This window comes from Dysidea avara, chromosome 3 (assembly GCF_963678975.1).
Source record: "Dysidea avara chromosome 3, odDysAvar1.4, whole genome shotgun sequence".
NCBI classification, from domain to species: domain Eukaryota; kingdom Metazoa; phylum Porifera; class Demospongiae; order Dictyoceratida; family Dysideidae; genus Dysidea; species Dysidea avara.
Genome location: NC_089274.1, coordinates 11,339,005 through 11,357,844, shown reverse-complemented (window position 1 = coordinate 11,357,844; position 18,840 = coordinate 11,339,005). Strand labels below are relative to the sequence as shown.

Sequence of the window (18,840 nt, the reverse complement as noted above, 5' to 3'; positions counted from 1 at the left end):
GCTGGGAAAAACACTTAGATACATAGCTTCATTTAAGCACTTAAAATAATTTTGACTGCTGACACCTACAATATACTTTCTTAACTTAGTGCCAAGCTCCAGCAATGAATCCATCGGTTTTGCCACAAACGTAACTTATAATTATATAGTACATATTAACCATCAGCACATTTTACTGTAAGGGACATGGTGCCATGTATCCTTAATTTTGTCAGTAGGTATGTATCAACAACATCATTTGATGCACTGTAAAACTGAGGAGGCAGCTAGCTACATTACAACCTTAACTAGGCTAGTTTCTCCTCCTGGCCAAACAAACTTTTGCAGGTAAACAGGTCAACAGTATAGCTGAGATGTTGCTCATCAAGTTCAATACAAGTATTATTCAAAGCATGTAAAAAGAAACTTGACTATGTTTTCATAGTAAATCTAAGCGCAGCCTACAGCATTCTTACAGCATTTGTTGTCATTCTTACATACACGTATACAGCATACATTTATTTCACTTGTGTCTGATAAGAATGCAGAGTAAGTAACAGGTGATACTTATAAATAAGATTTATGATAATATTCTGGCTTGAAGTCTATATGTGAGCAGTGGAAAAGAATCAATATTGGAGTGGCCTTATATATCTGAACAATTTACTACTCAATAAAGATGTTTTATTTTATTGCTACAAAACGGTGTAGCTGTAGCTATATGCAAGCCAGTAGAGTGGTGGATCCAGAGGGAGAGGGGGGTTCAAGGATTCCATTGGAATGAGCCCTATACATTCACAGTTGCCACTCTTGAAAGTACTTTTACTGCTGGTGCAGCCAAACTCCATTATCACTATAAGAGAATTAACTTCATTATCACTAAGAGAATTGTGTAACTTTATGGTATGTAGCTACAGCTGGAAATAGTAATATCAGCATTGTGTCTAACTCTGTGGCTCACAATTACTGCAATCGCTACAATCAACACAATCACCGCAATCACTTACAATCATCATAATCACTGCATTCAGTATGTTTACAAACAGTGCAATCACTGCAATCACCACAAATACCCCTATCACCGCATTCACTACAATCACTGCATTCACTACAATCACCGCATTCACTGCAATCACTACAATCACCACAATCACCATGCACAATCACTACAATCACCACAATCACCATGCACAATCACTACAATCACCACAATCACCATGCACAATCACTACAATCACCACAATCACCATGCACAATCACTACAATCACCACAATCACCATGCACAATCACTGCAATCACCACAATCACCATGCACAATCACTGCAATCACCACAATCACCATGCACAATCACTACAATCACCACAATCACCATGCACAATCACTACAATCACCACAATCACCATGCACAATCACTACAATCACCACAATCACCATGCACAATCACTGCAATCACCACAATCACCATGCACAATCACTGCAATCACCACAATCACCATGCACAATCACTACAATCACCACAATCACCATGCACAATCACTACAATCACCACAATCACCATGCACAATCACTGCAATCACCACAATCACCATGCACAATCACTACAATCACCACAATCACCATGCACAATCACTACAATCACCACAATCACCATGCACAATCACTACAATCACCACAATCACCATGCACAATCACTACAATCACCGCATTCACTGCAATCACTACAATCACCACAATCACCATGCACAATCACTACAATCACCACAATCACCATGCACAATCACTACAATCACCACAATCACCATGCACAATCACTACAATCACCACAATCACCATGCACAATCACTACAATCACCACAATCACCATGCACAATCACTGCAATCACCACAATCACCATGCACAATCACTACAATCACCACAATCACCATGCACAATCACTGCAATCACCACAATCACCATGCACAATCACTACAATCACCACAATCACCATGCACAATCACTGCAATCACCACAATCACCATGCACAATCACTACAATCACCACAATCACCATGCACAATCACTACAATCACCACAATCACCATGCACAATCACTACAATCACCACAATCACCATGCACAATCACTGCAATCACCACAATCACCATGCACAATCACTACAATCACCACAATCACCATGCACAATCACTGCAATCACCACAATCACCATGCACAATCACTACAATCACCACAATCACCATGCACAATCACTACAATCACCACAATCACCATGCACAATCACTACAATCACCACAATCACCATGCACAATCACTACAATCACCGCATTCACTGCAATCACTACAATCACCACAATCACCATGCACAATCACTACAATCACCACAATCACCATGCACAATCACTACAATCACCACAATCACCATGCACAATCACTACAATCACCACAATCACCATGCACAATCACTGCAATCACCACAATCACCATGCACAATCACTGCAATCACCACAATCACCATGCACAATCACTACAATCACCACAATCACCATGCACAATCACTACAATCACCACAATCACCATGCACAATCACTACAATCACCACAATCACCATGCACAATCACTACAATCACCACAATCACCATGCACAATCACTACAATCACCACAATCACCATGCACAATCACTACAATCACTGCACTCACTGCATCAAGATTATCTATGACTGCATTCACTGCAATCACTATATAGCTAGCTACAATCACTGCAATCACTACAATTACCGCATTCACTGCAATCACTATACGTAGTGGTTTCACAACATCTCCATATACAAATTCCGTGTTACGGAATCGTTCCTGTCTTTACCGGGAATTCAGTTCCGTTTGTTTGTATGATGACATCAACAAGTTAAAAATAAAACAACGTGATTACATCATTACGCGAAAACCCTGGTCTTGTTTTCAAACGGAACCTGAAATCCCCGGTACAGTGCGGTAGCAAGTAGTTGATCCAGTTCTGATCTCAGTGTGACCTGATCTTTTGAATTGTTTATCAGTCAGGAGTATCAAAAGTGGGACTATTACTGTATGATTAAGGATATATAGTCTAGTAAGTATCAGTGTGTGGCGATGTGTGGGCAAGGTGACGGTGAATATAAGGCTCGCCCTTTTAATATCGACCCGTCACTCACGTCTGTATTGTGCTTGAAGCTGACGGCGGTTTTATGCATCTGTGTACTGCCATTTAGTCGGCAGTTTCATGCACATGTTCAAGGTGCTTACAAACTGAACTTTTCGCCAGCTTCATATCGTGAATATGCATATGCACCCCGAGACACACCCCTCCCTCCCTCCACACACACACGCATTGTCAAGGGAGTGCCACTCCATTGATCATGTCATTAAATAGTACTCTAATTATTGTACAGGGAAAGTAGTAAGAACGAGCGAGTAAGAGTGAATGCGAGCAGGGCCGGCTCACTTTTTTAACATTGGGTGGGCCAAACTGTTTTTATTATTATTTATTATTAACACTTTACAGTGTATATTCTTGACAGGTGTAAAAGTCACTGCACGCTGCGTTTGCAAAATGCAAAGCATTTTGCCCTCTAAGGGGGTCTGGGGGCATGCCCCCCAGGAAATTTTTTGAAATTTAGATGCTTGAGAATGAAAGTTATGATAATTTTGACAGAAAATTTGTTAAATGTAATCAGTATTCTTATACGTAGCTAGCTAGTATCCAGCTTAAAATTATTGCCAGTCCATCTTTCCATTTTATTGAAAGCTGCCGGCAATGCAATGTTGGTAAATCAACCAGTTAATATTAAACTCAGCTACAAAAACCTTGTTGTATAACTTATAAGCTATGCATTTTCCTCTACCTGTGGCAAATGTGGCAAACAGTTCTTTATCATCATAATGAAGGAAGCTAAACTCAGTAACCATGAATCTTGTCCAGTTCAATGATGACACGTGTTGTCACGTATGTTGAGGCCCTAATTAAACGCCTGAATAATGCCATAAACGCCTGTCCTAAATAAAGGCCAGGGGCGTTACTTTACCAGGTCCATGGTGTGAGATAACAATCATGAACGGCCTCCTACAACAACTAGTCTACAGCTATGACAAACAATGTCAACAGCAGCTGTTACAAGGAGAAACATGGCCAGCCGCTTCAGTGATGATTGGAAACCAGACGCCAGCATAATTAAACTGGTTTTGTATGGTTATGGTTATATGGTTAAAATATTGAGGCAGGAATTATTGGGTGGGCCATGGCCCACCTGGCCCACCCTGCTGAGCCGGCCTTGAATGCGAGGGGTAGCTAACGTCTTGGGACTCTTGTACACTATCTGAGAAATCCAACTATAAATCCATGAAATATTTATTGAAATAATAGAGAAATACATTTGAAATACTTAACTATTGGGACTCTCGTACACAATTTAGTAGTATGCGTTGGCGTTGGCGACCCCTCAAGTGAATTTCAACAGATCCCGGCTGTTGTGGCTCCTCTGAGACATGCCTATAGACGGCATGTTGCGGGGGATCAAGTCACTGCTGGGTCTGGGATTTTTTTCTGCATTCTTCAACGTTTTAGTAACATGTTTCTGACTCCCTGTATTCACAGGCTTTAGCCTTCTCACAGGTCCCTATACTAGTGGGATAGCATTTAATAATAATCTCAGAGGCAATGAAACGTGTCTATTCTGGTCATTGTAAGGAACTTTTTATGCTTTACATGATCTGGCTTTACACCTGGGATTCAATATTCTTATATTCTGATTCTCTACTATACAGACTTTCAGCCCTCTTGCAGGTCCCTAGTGGTTCATAGGTCCAAGTTTAATCTTGGCATATATCTGTAGTTTATGTGAATGATATATCAACCAAAAGTTTAATGCATACTGTGACTATAATGAGAATTTTGGCATTGTCCAAAATCAACTGAAGGTTACAGGTAAGCCCAATCCCTAAAATCAGTGGAAAGCAAGCAAAAATGAGTCTATGATCATGTCTGAGCTGGTACCCCTTTATATGTATTGATTCTCAAAATTGAATAGTTACACATGCGGTGCTTGTTTATTATACCAATGGTAATATATAGTCCAGCTGATTAATGGCACTTGTTTTAAAGTGTGCATATAGATCAAGAAAACTTTTTCAATTTAAATTTTTAAAATAATTTTGATAGCATATCTGCATGGAATTCGAAAAAATTGCAGTGATCAATCCTCAACCAATCCAACCAGTTATTTTTTGTTTGGTGTGATGTAAACGTGTGATAAGGATATGTAGTATTCTGTTTGTTGCCCTTAGAATCTGTGTACTACCTTTATTATGGCTGATGCCGGTTACGACTATTTGATCAAGTTGACTTTAGTTGGTGCAGCACAAGTTGGAAAATCATGTCTTCTATTGAGATATGTAGAAGATTGTTTCAGTCCAGCTTATATAGCTACTATCGGTAAGTGTAATAGCTGCGTTATCTTGTTCTCTAGCAAAACTACGTATGTTCAAAGAACAGCCCTTGGGATGATGCTTGATAAAAGGCATAGAATAATTTATGCTAAAACAGCCAAGCTGTATGGCCTTCGATATCCTGGGTGAAAAAAAGTTGTAAATTGGCGGCCATGAAATGGCTGCAGTAAATCAAAGGTTGTAGCCACGAAATGGCTGCAATGATGTTAATGATAATACATTTTAATAACATCACATTGCAGTAACGACCTCCTTTGATTTCACATTTTTTCACCCTGGCTATTGGGTTTTCACAAGATCCAGTCACATTTTGTTAATTATATACATTCCTTTTTGTCTAAGGAACTAACACTGTGGCCCTATAGCTATTTGCATTACAGGCATGATAACCAACATTTCCAAGATTTAAGCCTAACAATGCCTATAAATGTCCATTCTGGATTAAAAGCACATGATTTGTGATACTGTATATATTTACACATATCTTTGAAATTACATGTAATGTAAAAATAAAAGTAGAAGAAGTTGTATGGTATAGCCTCTGCATCCTTTCATGTGGTTCAAAATGATGATGATAATTACGTCTTATTGATTAGTAAGACATTATTATATAGTATACAAACAGGGGCCTAGACTCGGGGTTACCATACACTGAAGCCAAAGAGTGATCAGTGCAGGAGCCCTGGCAGGACTTGCATTACTTAACTTACAGTACAAAATTAACTACACAGTAACAAAGTTCAGGTCAAGAGGTTCAATAGATCCCACTCCAGGGAAGCTCTAGAATTGAAAATTCTGTAAGAGCATGCAGTTTTGTATGATTCTATTACTGCTGAATTTTTTCATCAATGGTTTGGTGTAGAGATCCCCATTGAAAGGCCTATACATGACTCAACTCATACAAGAGCATGTGAAATATTTGCCATACAAAACTGTGACTGTGTAACATGTTCATTTATGTAGTTATTTGTTTTATGCAGGTGTTGATTTTCGACTTAAAACCATCGAACTCAATGAAAAGATAGTAAAATTACAGATATGGTCAGTTTGTATATCAGAACTCTTTTATGTGGTAGTTTGTTGTGCATCCATGTACGTGTACATGATCTATTTTGTATGCATGCAGGGACACTGCAGGGCAAGAAAGATTTCAAGCAATATCAAATGCATATTATAGAGGATCAGCGGTGAGCAGCCATAAATATACATACGAACATACAAGCACACATGCTATGCATACATATTTGTGTGTGTATGCATGTACCACTCGGCTGGTGCTAATTTAATGGTAGAACATTGTACTGGTAATTGCAAGGTTCCATAAATGGGCAGTTGGAATTTACTTTCCTGGTTAACATTGATGACACAGCTGGGTAGGCTGCTTTCCTGGTTAACACCAGATCCCCGTTTACAGCTAAGTAGACTAGCAAAAATTTGTGCAACAGCAAAAGCAACTAGACATCACTGAACATCAAACCTGGGATGTTGAGTGCTTACACCTTAACCCCTTGACCTGTGAGACACAGTGTTTTCAGAGATAGAGTTTTAGACCGTTCCTGTATTGTTTACATTGTGTGAAATTGTTTATAGGTTGTCACCAAGGACAATGAAATGGTACTAGCAATGAGTTGAGATTTTTTTTAAAAATGATGTCAGTTTAAATCAGTAGTTATTATAACAATATGAACTTTGCTATTGCTTAACGAATGATAGACAGTCACTTAACAATATGCGCTGAATATTTTAGGAATTATGCTCAAAATTTTGTCATTCTATTCTGAATTTCCCAGAAAAAGCTTTAAAATGTATGTACAGTAACAGAGTTGGGGTAGTTACATCAGAAAAGTAACTATAGTTACTAGTTACACATTACTTTATCCCATGTAACTTAGTTACAGTTACTTTTCAAAAGGTAACTAAGTACTCTAGTTACTAGTTACTTTCGTAGTATAAACTATGACTTGTTTTTAGCTTTTGTAACATGAATTTTGCTCAGAAATTTATCATTAAGGGATGCGATACATATGTGCACTTAAAATAACAATTCTGTTGCTCTTTCAGGTCAGTTTTAATTAATGCTACGTCTGTTACTCAAGCTGAATCATAGAGAACAGTACACAGAATCTGTCTGCTTAATGTGGCTGTAGCATATATGGCACAAAAATTGAAGTGCTCTTACTTTTAAAGCATAATTATTTATAGTTACAATGTAACTATTGTAACTAGTTACTATTGTAACTTAGTTACTTTTCAGACAATTACTTGTAGTTACAAGTTAGTAGTTACAAAGCAAGTAACTAGTTATGTTATTAGTTACTTTAAAAGTAATCCGTTACGTAACTTAGTTACAAAAGTAACTAGTTACCCCCAACTCTGTACAGTAATAATGTTTTCTTTAGTTTGGTAGGAGCTCCGCTGGTTGCTTCAGCACTGCTGGATTGATCAATTGCAGTATAAAATGATACCGTGTTGGCAAGAACCTGAGGATACAATTAAATTTCGAGAATGTTGCTCATTGTGCTGAAGCGTATTGGAATTTACTGTAACATGCCCTAGCCAAATTCTCTCATGGGTGATTCATTGTTCTAATTTTTTCCGATGCAATGGCACAAAATTTTCCTGAATTCTCTAGACCCAACTGCTACACTCAAAATTATATTGATTGTGCATGCAGTTAACCAATTACAATGTTAGTACCATAATCATACGCAAGAATTGTAAATAGTTCATTAATCACAGGTAGCAAACACATTCCTTATCACCTATTGATGTCAGTAGCAGATTTGTGGGGGGGGGGGGGCACAAAAAATGTTGCCAAATACAGTCTCAGAGCATCAAAATTTCAAACATTTCCTGGGGGGCATGCTCCCAGACCCCCCTAGCACATGCAAAGCATGCTGAGTATGCTTCTTCACACACTCATCCATGTCAGCGCATAGGCGGCGGAAGAGGGGGTGCTGCAACTATTTTACTAGGAGTACTGAGCACTCCCAACTCAAAGCTGTATTGTGCAATAGTTGTCACATGAACTTCCAGAAACTTTTCAGTCACAATCAAAATACTGTAATAGAGCAGTCACCCCAATAGAGCCGTCACCCTAATACAACAGTCAAGCATGTATTAGAATTAAAATAAAATTAATAGTACTAGTATTTGATTAACAGCTAAAACCACCGAAAATGCCTCCAAATTCAATCTGCTGACACCTATTTTTCAAAATTTTCCTGAGGGCATGGGATGCCCCCAGACTCCCTTAGAACTAGCCTATTACTACCACCATAAATTTTGGGCACCCCCAACTGTAGCATCCTTCTGCCTCCTATGCAATGGATATGTCCACCTTTTAAACTGGAAACCATCTTTTAAACTGGAAACCCCCTTTATAAATTCCTAGATCCGCCACTGGATGTTCCATGGTGTATCCACAATATATTGTGATAATCACTGTTTTATTCACTTGTGAACAGGGTGTTATGATGGTGTATGACATTACTGATGAAGCAACTTTCAATCACATTGGTAAACTGATTAATGAAGTTAAAGAGGTTAGCGTACAGTGTTTGTTTGTACAATAGTGAATATGTGTACATATCATACAGTGCAATAGTACTGTATATTAGGGACCATGAAGAACTGGCTTTCCCAGCCAAATGTATCACCCTAAAACCAGCTTCAGTTTCCCTTCATGACAGCTTGGCAGTGTTCGTTAGGCACAGCCAAGCTCAAAAATGTCTTCAGACCAACTCCAAACTAGGGATGCCATGATAGTCGTAACATAAAGCTCCATGATATGATATGACATAGGCTACTTTATGTCGTGACATAAATATCTCCTAATAATGCACACTTTTCCATCATTTTGATCAAATTTGATGCAATAAATTTGAGAAAAATTGAAATTAAGTATGAGCAATGTTGGTTGTTGATGTCATAGTTAATATTGCTGATGTTTAAGTTGATATTTTTGCATGTTTGAATCAAAATTAACTATCAAGACTCACGGTAGTGAGTCGCATGGCCAGTAAAGCAGAAACGCGCGCCGCAGACAATAAATGACGCGACCACTATGTGAGGATTTTACAGGAACGAACGTTGTCAAATTCGGCCTTCCTGTAACTCACCCGCCACTTACGCTATCCCTCTGAAACTCTAGAGTTGAACTCATCGTGTCACTAGTAACTACCACACAAGCAGTGAAGCAAATCCATGCCGATTGTTTCGTGATCGAGATTGCCGACATCAAAGGGGAAGTTTCATTTTTTATTTATATTTTTTTATTGCATGCGATTAGACGCAACCGCAGGTGTATGCCTTGCGTTCCTTTGTGCATTCCAAACATTGATTGCCCTGCTATCGCTTCATTATTCACTCAATCGCCTCAAGATTCACATCATCGATTTCACCATACATGATTACCCTACCGTCGTAATTTCAGCACCAAACGAAGTTTCAGTCATCCTCAGTCGACCTAGAGGCCAAATACAAATCCCAGATTGTTGTTTTCCGCAATACTCGCTTGGAATGTGGGGCAATGCATCTTTAAACTGTTCTAAAAGTTTTGTTCAGATTGAAACATGTTTTCGAGAATGGCTAGTTTGAAATTTGAATTTAGTCGCCCCCACGTAATTTGCACTCTAAGAATTTTACACGGAATTTAAAGAATGACGCAGAGCACAACTGCGGTCACTGGGTATTGATGAACTGGCGCTCTATGTAGTTAATCAGCGCATATAGCCACAAAGAAGTGTGCTGCCATAGATTATAGTCCACAGATATAATCTATGGTGCTGCATACCATCGTTCGTTTTTAAATTTGAATTTAGTCGTTCCCACCATGACATAATTTGTCCTCTAAGGGCGCGGCTTAAAGAACGACACAGAGTACAACTGCGGTTACCAGTTGTTGACACAAGCTGCGAGTAATTAGCACATGTAGCTACGTAGCCAATTGTCACCATGCATTATTACATTTTATAACACCCCCACACAAAAATTACACATGTAATTATAACATACAGAGGACACATGAATACCAAACACTTTTCACAACAATAATGTAAGAATTGTACAATAATGACTGTAATATAACTGCTATGAAAATGTTTTCCAGTGGCCCGCCATGGTAGCAAGTCTCACATGACGGCATGTATATTCATCCAAGCACAATGGGAGTAACAAGTAGGTACGATGACAAGTTAATATGACTCCATTTGTAGAATCCAGATGAGTGGGTGTTGCTCCAGTATGTCTAAACAGTTAACAAACATTCCTGTTATAAATACGTGCTAGAGTTGCAATATAATAGTATAGTATTTAAATGCAACAATACATAGTCTCCATTGCATCACTATCAAACGACACTAAGTGGAGGATATTGTTGCATCTCTAGTATGTACACTCTATCAGTACAACCTGTCTTAATGGCCACCAGTATAGAAAGACAACCTCTCTTGAAAAGCCAATTCCAATTGAGAATTTATACACTATTACCTGCTTATTGAGTGAAGGTGGCTATAAACAAGTTCCACCGTAATTTATACACGTGATCTGATCCTGTATATTCTGTCAGTGGATGAGATCCACTTGGCCAGGACAAAATGTGACTCAAATGTCCTGGATGATCCATACTCAACCCACGTATGACCCAGTGGCACAATGGAACTGAGTATAGAGAATACAACTATATTTATTTCTAAGATGTGTGGATGTGTTACAACACATTACATGTACATACAAGACATGCTACGTACTGTTTTAGCATTTCAAGTCACCACATTATGTACGGACCAGTCAACAATGCTTCATAGTGCCCATCAGTAAACCTGAAGAAAGTTACGAAAAATAAACATTCACATAAGTACAATGAAACCTCATTAATATGGCCAGCTGTGGAACCACAAAATTTGGCCTGAATAACAAGGTGGCCTTATTAATGAGGTCATTAAGTACTGCTTAGCTATATTTGGGATCTACTAGAGGTGGCCAATATAATGAGGTGGTCTTATTAAAGAGGTGGCCACTAAGTGAGGTTTCACTGTACATACAGTTCACAATCACAATGGTGAATAATATTAAAGGTTAACAATATACACTGAAACCTGCAGGTCACTTCTTGTGGAAGATTGCTCTCTACACTAAATGACACATTCAGAGATTGTATTTAGATGGATGATACAGTAACACATTGTGACTTCAATACTCGTGATGTGTCAATGCTAGGCAGCAACCATATACACGGCACTGCCGATGCACAACATCACACTTACTCGCACACACAATTTGCTCAAGATTTTACAAATTGATAATTAAGAAGTGTGGAAACTAGCTGTTCGCTCGAAAGACTGTGTGGCAGCTGTTTTCCTTCTGTACAAGTGGCCACCAAGCCAGGTCCACTGTGGATGAAAGCCAGGCATTAGATATTTGGTATTTCATGTGTTGAAGGCATTCCAGGGCTTCCAGTAGTCTCAAATCTCACCACAGTTTACCTCAGGCAGTGTTGTGGTCACCACTAAACCACCGGAATGCTGTGTTATGTTCATCTTATGCTTGGCTACTATATTGTAGAACTGAAATGGATACTCTGAAAAATATATCCTATGGATAATGACTTCATCACTTTCTTCATCAGGAGCTTATAAGGACCAATAGTGAAACTTTTACACTTTGGGCTGACAGCCAACTGCCTAAGTCTGAAGCAGTGCCTTTGGTGCTTTAACAGATTGGCTGCCCCCTTGCTGCCAGCACTCACTGTCTCATACGCTGTCAAACACTAAATCCATCTCTATAGCCAGTTAGAACAGCATGCTTCTTACCTTTTTAAGGCCGCAAAATGCAGCTACCTCTTTAAAAAGCTAGGTCAGAAAATTTTTGTCCCTACGGCCTGAATAATGACCAGTTTTCACTGTACTATTAGTGATTAGTGATCATGGAGAATTATTTATTAAGATACTAAGCTATACAAACGCTACAACCTCTAAATATTGCAGTAAATTTTTTACCCTGGTCCAATGTCTCGTATTAATAATCGTGAGAGACTCTACTGTGACAAATACATGTTTATCATGATATGTGCTAATCGCCTTTTTACAATTAAGTTTTACAACACAAATACATGTATAGTTAAACTCACCAATTGTGACTATATCCCTTCAACACGAAAAGACAAGTAATGAGACAACCTTGGAGACAACAGCCTCAAGCCTATTCTGGTGCGCTTATTTAGTAGCTAGTAATATAAAATTTAAAGGCGTTTATTTACAACAGGACATAATTACGCGCCCTTCTATTGTCTCTGTACATACTTGCCTTTTCTTTACTATTCTCATTTCATTTCACAAGATCTCTTGGCAGGGGCATAACTTCTTCGCTTGAATTAGTCAATGCTTGAAGTAGATTGAGATACTCTAATAGAACAGTCACATTTCTACAAGTGCCATATTTTTATATTGTAAAGTCTGTAAGTAGCTAGTAATTTAAACTATATAATCCGATGCTAAGCAGAAGTTGTAACTATGCTAAATATTGATTGCTGTGTTACAGCTGTTTTGTGACTGCTCTAATAGAGTATCTTGATCGTTTTAATGCAGTACAAGATGAAAGGCAAAGTGTTATTAAGGGTTTACTAGTTAAAATGGGTGGTAGTTGACTGCAGTTGCATGCCACTAACAGGGCCGTCCAGAGAAATTAGAGAGCCCAGGGAAAAGAGTTAAAGAGGGGCCCAGTGGCAAGGAAGGGTCTAGATCCTGACTGCTCTATTAGAGTATATCGATCTTTCTTTAAACAGGTATTCAAGGGGCCCCTTTCGGGCTGGGGCAGGGGACAAAATACCCCAGTTACCCCCCATGTGGGCGGCCCTGGCCACTAAAATTACAGTTATATTTTAATATTCTGTCACTGTAATCTGAGGTTTCTATCAAAACCATGGAAACTCACCTACTGTTATCAACAGTGCATTGCTTATTCTAACAAAAAGTATTGAAATCCCATCCAAAAACAGCTTATAGCTGTAAAAAAAGTGCGCGTCCAAGTAAAGCAGAGTTAACTTCGACAAAAAGTAATGATATCATAATGTGGCCATGTGTGAGGTGTGCAAGTTGTAAAATTAATATTAGCTAATCAGATAATACAATGTTATTGTTAAAGTGTTAATGAGAACTATGTGATGCTGCTATTTTTAAGTGTGTGAGCATCTTCATAAATGCCACACAAATTTAATTCTCAATAAAGCAATGTGTATAGATTCTCTGATAGTAATAAATAGTTTGAGTTTGGCCGTCTTTCCTGTATATGGCAATGCTACGAACAAAGGAAAGGTGGCCAAACTCAAACTATTTATTGCTATCAGAGAATCTATACACATTGCTTTATTGAGAATTAAATTTGTGTGGCATTTATGAAGATACTCACACACTTAAAAATAGCAGCATCACATAGTTCTCATTAACACTTTAACAATAACATTGTATTATCTGATTAGCTAATATTAATTTTACAACTTGCACACCTCGCACATGGCCACATTATGATATCATTACTTTTTGTCGCAGTTAACTCTGCTTTACTTGGACGCGCACTTTTTTTTACAGCTATAAGCTGTTTTTGGATGGGATACAATTTCATAAGTAACAGCTTCAGTTGTGAAACGCTTCAGTTGTGAAACGCTTATGTCGTGACATAAATCTCTATGACATGTGACATAAAAATTTCTATGTCATGGCCCTACCCCAATCCCTTCCAAAAAGTTTCTATGGAATTTAAAAAAAAATTCTATTTAACAGAATTTTATTCTGACTGACTGACTGATGCCTCCAGCCAAGCATAACTCAAAAGTGGATAAGGATACGGGCTTGATTTCCTCACTGTTCAGCATCACTTCATCCCAAGATGTGCCTTTTCACCAACTGCAGTATGTACAGTAACACACTGTTGAGTTGCCTTTATCCTCCTTTGTGTTCCAGTCGTTTTCGTTGACAGTGCAAAGTGTCAATTGGCAATAGCATGATGCAGCTTCCCTGTGGCTGTGTTGGCTATTATGCTTTTATCACCTGTATTTCCATAGCAACTGGATTGATTGCATTTCATACTGTTCTTTGTTTGTAACACTGTGTAACAGGCGGAGCATAGCTGAAAACAAAGCATACTGGCCACTTTCTTTTCTAAGTTCCTTCTGCTTGTGAGTATACAAGTGCAAGGAAAAGTTTAAAATTTTACATTTGGTAACTAAGGATCATGGAAATAAAAGTAATGAAACAAGGAAGGTCACCTACACCTACAGCTATACTAGTACACTTTTAATTCCTATACTTTCAATAATGTACATACAACCTTTTGATAGCACAATTGTGTAGAAGTAGGTATTACATGTCCACTAGTATAGCTGCAAGTATAGATGACCACCCTTGTTTCATTGTATTTTATTTCTATGATCCAATGGCTCATCCCACTGGTGAGTTTGTTATTGTGGTGTAAAATGGTGGCCATGCGCTGCTTCATTTGGCCTCTAGCCTTGTGACTGTGGTCAGTGAGGCAGTGAGACTAAAATTCAAGTTTTGACATTTAAAAAAAATTCTATATCCGGCCACCTGTAAGTGTTTTGTTATATTTAATGCTGTTTTATATAAATTATTATATGGATTAGTACTATTCCTTAAAGGTGATTTTCCTCGTGTAAAATGTCTCTATAGGATGATTTTTAAAGGTGGAATTTTGGGCAGTGCTTGAAATTTCAGGGCAATTCCTGGTACCGTTTGATTTTGTCCCTTCAGCTTGCTATTTTCTTAAATTACCTCCAGATCTCAATCATTCTCGAAAAATTGCTTCCAGATTCAATCTTGACACAATTAAGTTTCAAAAATTTCCCTGGAGGAGTATACCCCAGAGAATTGCAATATTTGAGGAGTATACCTCAAATATTTCCCTGGAGGAGTTTTCCTCTTTACTGACACTTTGTCACATGAGCCCTCGTTTTTTCATTAACTGTTTGGACAATTGTGGCATAGCACAAAAGTACTTACTTCAAACACTATGTGTACCCTGGTCTTGGGTTAGGGATAGTTGTAATAGTTTTTTAGCCACTGGTATTATGTACAATTACACAAGTTCTTTTCTTTGCAGGCAGCTCCTGATGCAAAATTGATGGTTGTTGGTAACAAATGCGATCTTGAAAATGTTCGTGTTGTCAGCACAGAACAAGGACAATCATTTGCTGATGAACATGGTTGTAAATTTATGGAAACTAGTGCCAGTGATAATGTGAATGTGGATGAAGTACGTGCAATTGGGAATTATGTTCTGGTTGTTTCAAATGATTTGGTTTGTTTTTGTTATTCAAAGTGCTATGTTTTTTGTGCCTATAGATCACACAACAATTTCAAGCATTCAGTAAATTGATTTTGTATATCCGTAATTGCTCTGCAGGAAGATTATTGTCAATATTTGTTTGCCATAAAAATAATACCCACACTGTAGGATATACAGGGTAGCTATGTACTGTATTATTCAGCTGCAGGAGTCTGTATGCAAACTTAACTGCTGCTCTGTATATAGCTGTAATATAATCTGTTAGTGACAAATGCATCGCACTACTAAGTATATACCAACTTAAACAGTCTTTCTTTAACTATTATCTTGTGATCAATTATTAATGTTATAGATGAAACTTTGATTTCTAAGGCTACTATATAGGACCCTTAATGATCTACAGTCTAGCGTACACAATGATGTCACAGTTGGAGGTGTATCCAGAACAAGTATGGGTTATAATGGGTATTCAAACTGGACAACTTTTCTTGACAAAAAGCGGTCTGGCCACATGAGACTACTATTTGCACAGTTTTCCCTGTCACCACAATATGATAATAGATTTCTCAAATAGAACCATGCACTTCTGTTAAGCTTGAGTCTATTATGCTCCAAAATTTGCCTATTATGCTTTTTGGCATTTCTCCAATTTTCTGCCTATTAGGCTTGTTTTTTTTTTCAGAAATGCATTATGCTTTTATTTTGTGTATGTTTTTTCTTTGTGCAGAGAAGTTTTTCATATGACAGAATGTAAATGGAGAAGTTTCATTTCAACTGCATCATACAAATAATAACACTAGTTTGAAAAGAGGATATTCTCCATAATTAGTAGGCATATTAGAGCAGGGGGTAGTCTGTCAGAAGCTAAACACATGATATTTTATTGTTTGTAGTTTTGTATGTAAATAATTTTGTATAAAATATTATGCATGGTTTCTGATTGATCTTCTCAGTTCTAGCAATTGGTATTCAAAGGACAGCAACTGCTAAGTATAATATGCATGTGACTCGCATTTGCAAAGAACTTTGTAGTCTCTTGCATGGGGATAAACACTTAAATGTTTCTCATTCTCTCTGTTGCATGCGATGACTGTTCTATTAGAGTGTTTGACTGTTCTATTAGAGAATCTTGATCTTTTTGACATATCTTCCTGATTTGATATTAACCCTAGTAGACCCGCAGAAACTTCACTAGTTTCAATGTCCAGACATTCACTAGTTATACTGACTCAACACTAACTTTATTTAGTCTCGTGTAGCCAGACCCTATTTCTCCGCACGGCACTTATCAATTGGAAATTATAGGCACTTATAATTTCCAATCGATAAGCGCCATGTGGAGAAGTAGGATCTGGCTACGCAAGACTAAACTTTATTATCATCAGAGCTTCTTTTGTAGCTATTGTCTTCGAATCGAGCTTCCAATAATCATATCATCATATCATGCACATTTCATTCATAGACAGTGAGACGCATTATATAATACCAAATTCAATAAGCTAAACTGCTTTGCCATGTCTTGAATACTAGTTGGTACATGACTACGTGTGTCCTATAAAACTCAAACCCACAATGAAAAGCATCCATTCCATTGAGTGTAATCCTGTGGTAAGATAGTCGGCCTAGTGCATTTTTCTACTAGTCAGGAATCATTTCACCATCCAAAACAGGTTAGCCCTTAACTTTGTTATAGCAGAAGTTATACTTATTGTGGTCGAAATTTGCCCATTATGCTCCATTATGCCAGCATTATGCTTTTCATCCCCTGTTATGCCAAAAATTATGTCGGAATAATCGACGCAAGCCTAACTTCTGGGGCTCTCATACCTTTTAAATTCATTGTTTTAAAGTATTACGTTTCCATCTTGGTCACAAGTGGGATTGTAGGAAAAGTGTGGGTATTTAAACCAGACCTGACCATATTTTTCTTCCTACCCAATGACAGAGGAAAAAAGTGGTCTGATTATGCAAGACCACTTACGTATTTTTGTAGTTGCTGCATGCAACATCAAAAATACATGTAGTACATACCAGGAGCCCATATGTACCTAGTGGCATTTATGGGCTCCCTAACAATCTTCACTCAAACTGTTCCACATCCTCATGATCAACCAGTACAGCAGTGTTGTTATTAAAATTTAATGATGCTCCTATCATTATTATTATTGCAATGCATGCAGTTTAGGTAGATGTGTATGCTTTCTAGAGCTGTTTGAGTTTTTATACCACTGGTATATTATATAGCTGGCCTTGCAAGACATGCATGCTAGTGCTGTAATTGTGACTGCATGATTCTGTGGATATTATGTATAAAAATAATAATTATGTTATCCTTACTGTATTGGCTGTTTGGGAACAATATAGTGTGTGCATAATATTATTATGTATTAATTTTTAAAGTGTAACTATAATTTTGTTACCACTACCCTACAGATGATAACAGAGATGGCACAAGCAAGCTTGGAAAACTGACTCAAACAATAGAAACTACAGATGCGTTGTAAAGAATAATACTTTAAATTACATAGTTTTTTTTTTTATTTTGGAATTTTTAAAACATTCAATGAACGTGTGGCTGGCAGGGGCGGATCTAGGATTTCAGAAGGGGGGGTGCTAACATAATGGTTGGTAGGCTAAGAAAAGCAACAACTGGTTAATACAACTAACTATAGTGTGAAGCACATGGAGCATACTCTATCTAGGGGGTCTGGGGACATGCCCCCACAGAAAATTTTTGCAAATTTAGCCTATTCAGTATTAAAATTTGCCAATATTTTTGACTGAAAAATGATGCCACTTTGTTTAAGTGATTCACAATACTTTCATGAGTTACCCAAGTGTAATAATGATGAAATGACACCATTATTCCAGAACAGGTGTAATACTAGCTGTCATATAAGGGCACAGCCAGTAACTAAAAATACATTCTTTACATAAAGTACAGGAAGGAGAATTTAAGGATGCAACTATACATGATCAATACTTGCCATAAATTTTGTGTTTGAAATACCTTAATTTAGCGGTACATTAAATTTAGCAATTTTAGAGTTTGGTTTTTTGCTAGCTAATTGATTACATCATTCACGAA

The 18,840-nt window shown here is 37.8% G+C and overlaps 1 protein-coding gene and 1 long non-coding RNA gene across 3 annotated transcripts; one reads left to right on the top strand and one right to left on the bottom strand.

Moving 5' to 3' along the window:
* The first annotated feature begins 2,946 nt into the window (after positions 1–2,946).
* On the top strand, positions 2,947–18,325 carry LOC136249349 (ras-related protein Rab-8A-like). Of its 2 annotated transcripts, none has more exons than XM_066041309.1 (7): positions 2,947–3,081; positions 5,292–5,439; positions 6,434–6,494; positions 6,580–6,640; positions 8,921–8,998; positions 15,567–15,719; positions 18,186–18,325. In XM_066041309.1, exons 2-7 carry the CDS (start codon positions 5,313–5,315, stop codon positions 18,222–18,224), a joined length of 519 nt encoding a protein of 172 aa, XP_065897381.1. In that variant the 5' UTR covers positions 2,947–3,081; positions 5,292–5,312; the 3' UTR covers positions 18,225–18,325. The 2 variants fall into 2 exon arrangements, with proteins under 2 accessions (XP_065897381.1, XP_065897379.1); XM_066041307.1 differs by having other exon boundaries at positions 15,567–15,764.
* Positions 10,439–12,826, bottom strand: LOC136249350 (uncharacterized). Its single transcript, XR_010698170.1, has 3 exons — positions 12,583–12,826; positions 11,204–11,275; positions 10,439–10,701 (listed from the first exon to the last, which is right to left on the bottom strand). It is a non-coding gene; the product is annotated as an uncharacterized lncRNA (long non-coding RNA).
* Positions 18,326–18,840: the final 515 nt, after the last annotated feature.

Coding starts and splice junctions, on each gene's coding strand:
- LOC136249349 (XM_066041307.1), top strand. CDS start 5,313: ATGGCTGATGCCGGTTACGACTATTTGATCAAGTTGACTTTAGTTGGT. Junction 6,495..6,579: donor ATAGTAAAATTACAGATATG/GTCAGTTTGTAT, acceptor GTATGCATGCAG/GGACACTGCAGGGCAAGAAA. Junction 8,999..15,566: donor TGATTAATGAAGTTAAAGAG/GTTAGCGTACAG, acceptor TTTTCTTTGCAG/GCAGCTCCTGATGCAAAATT.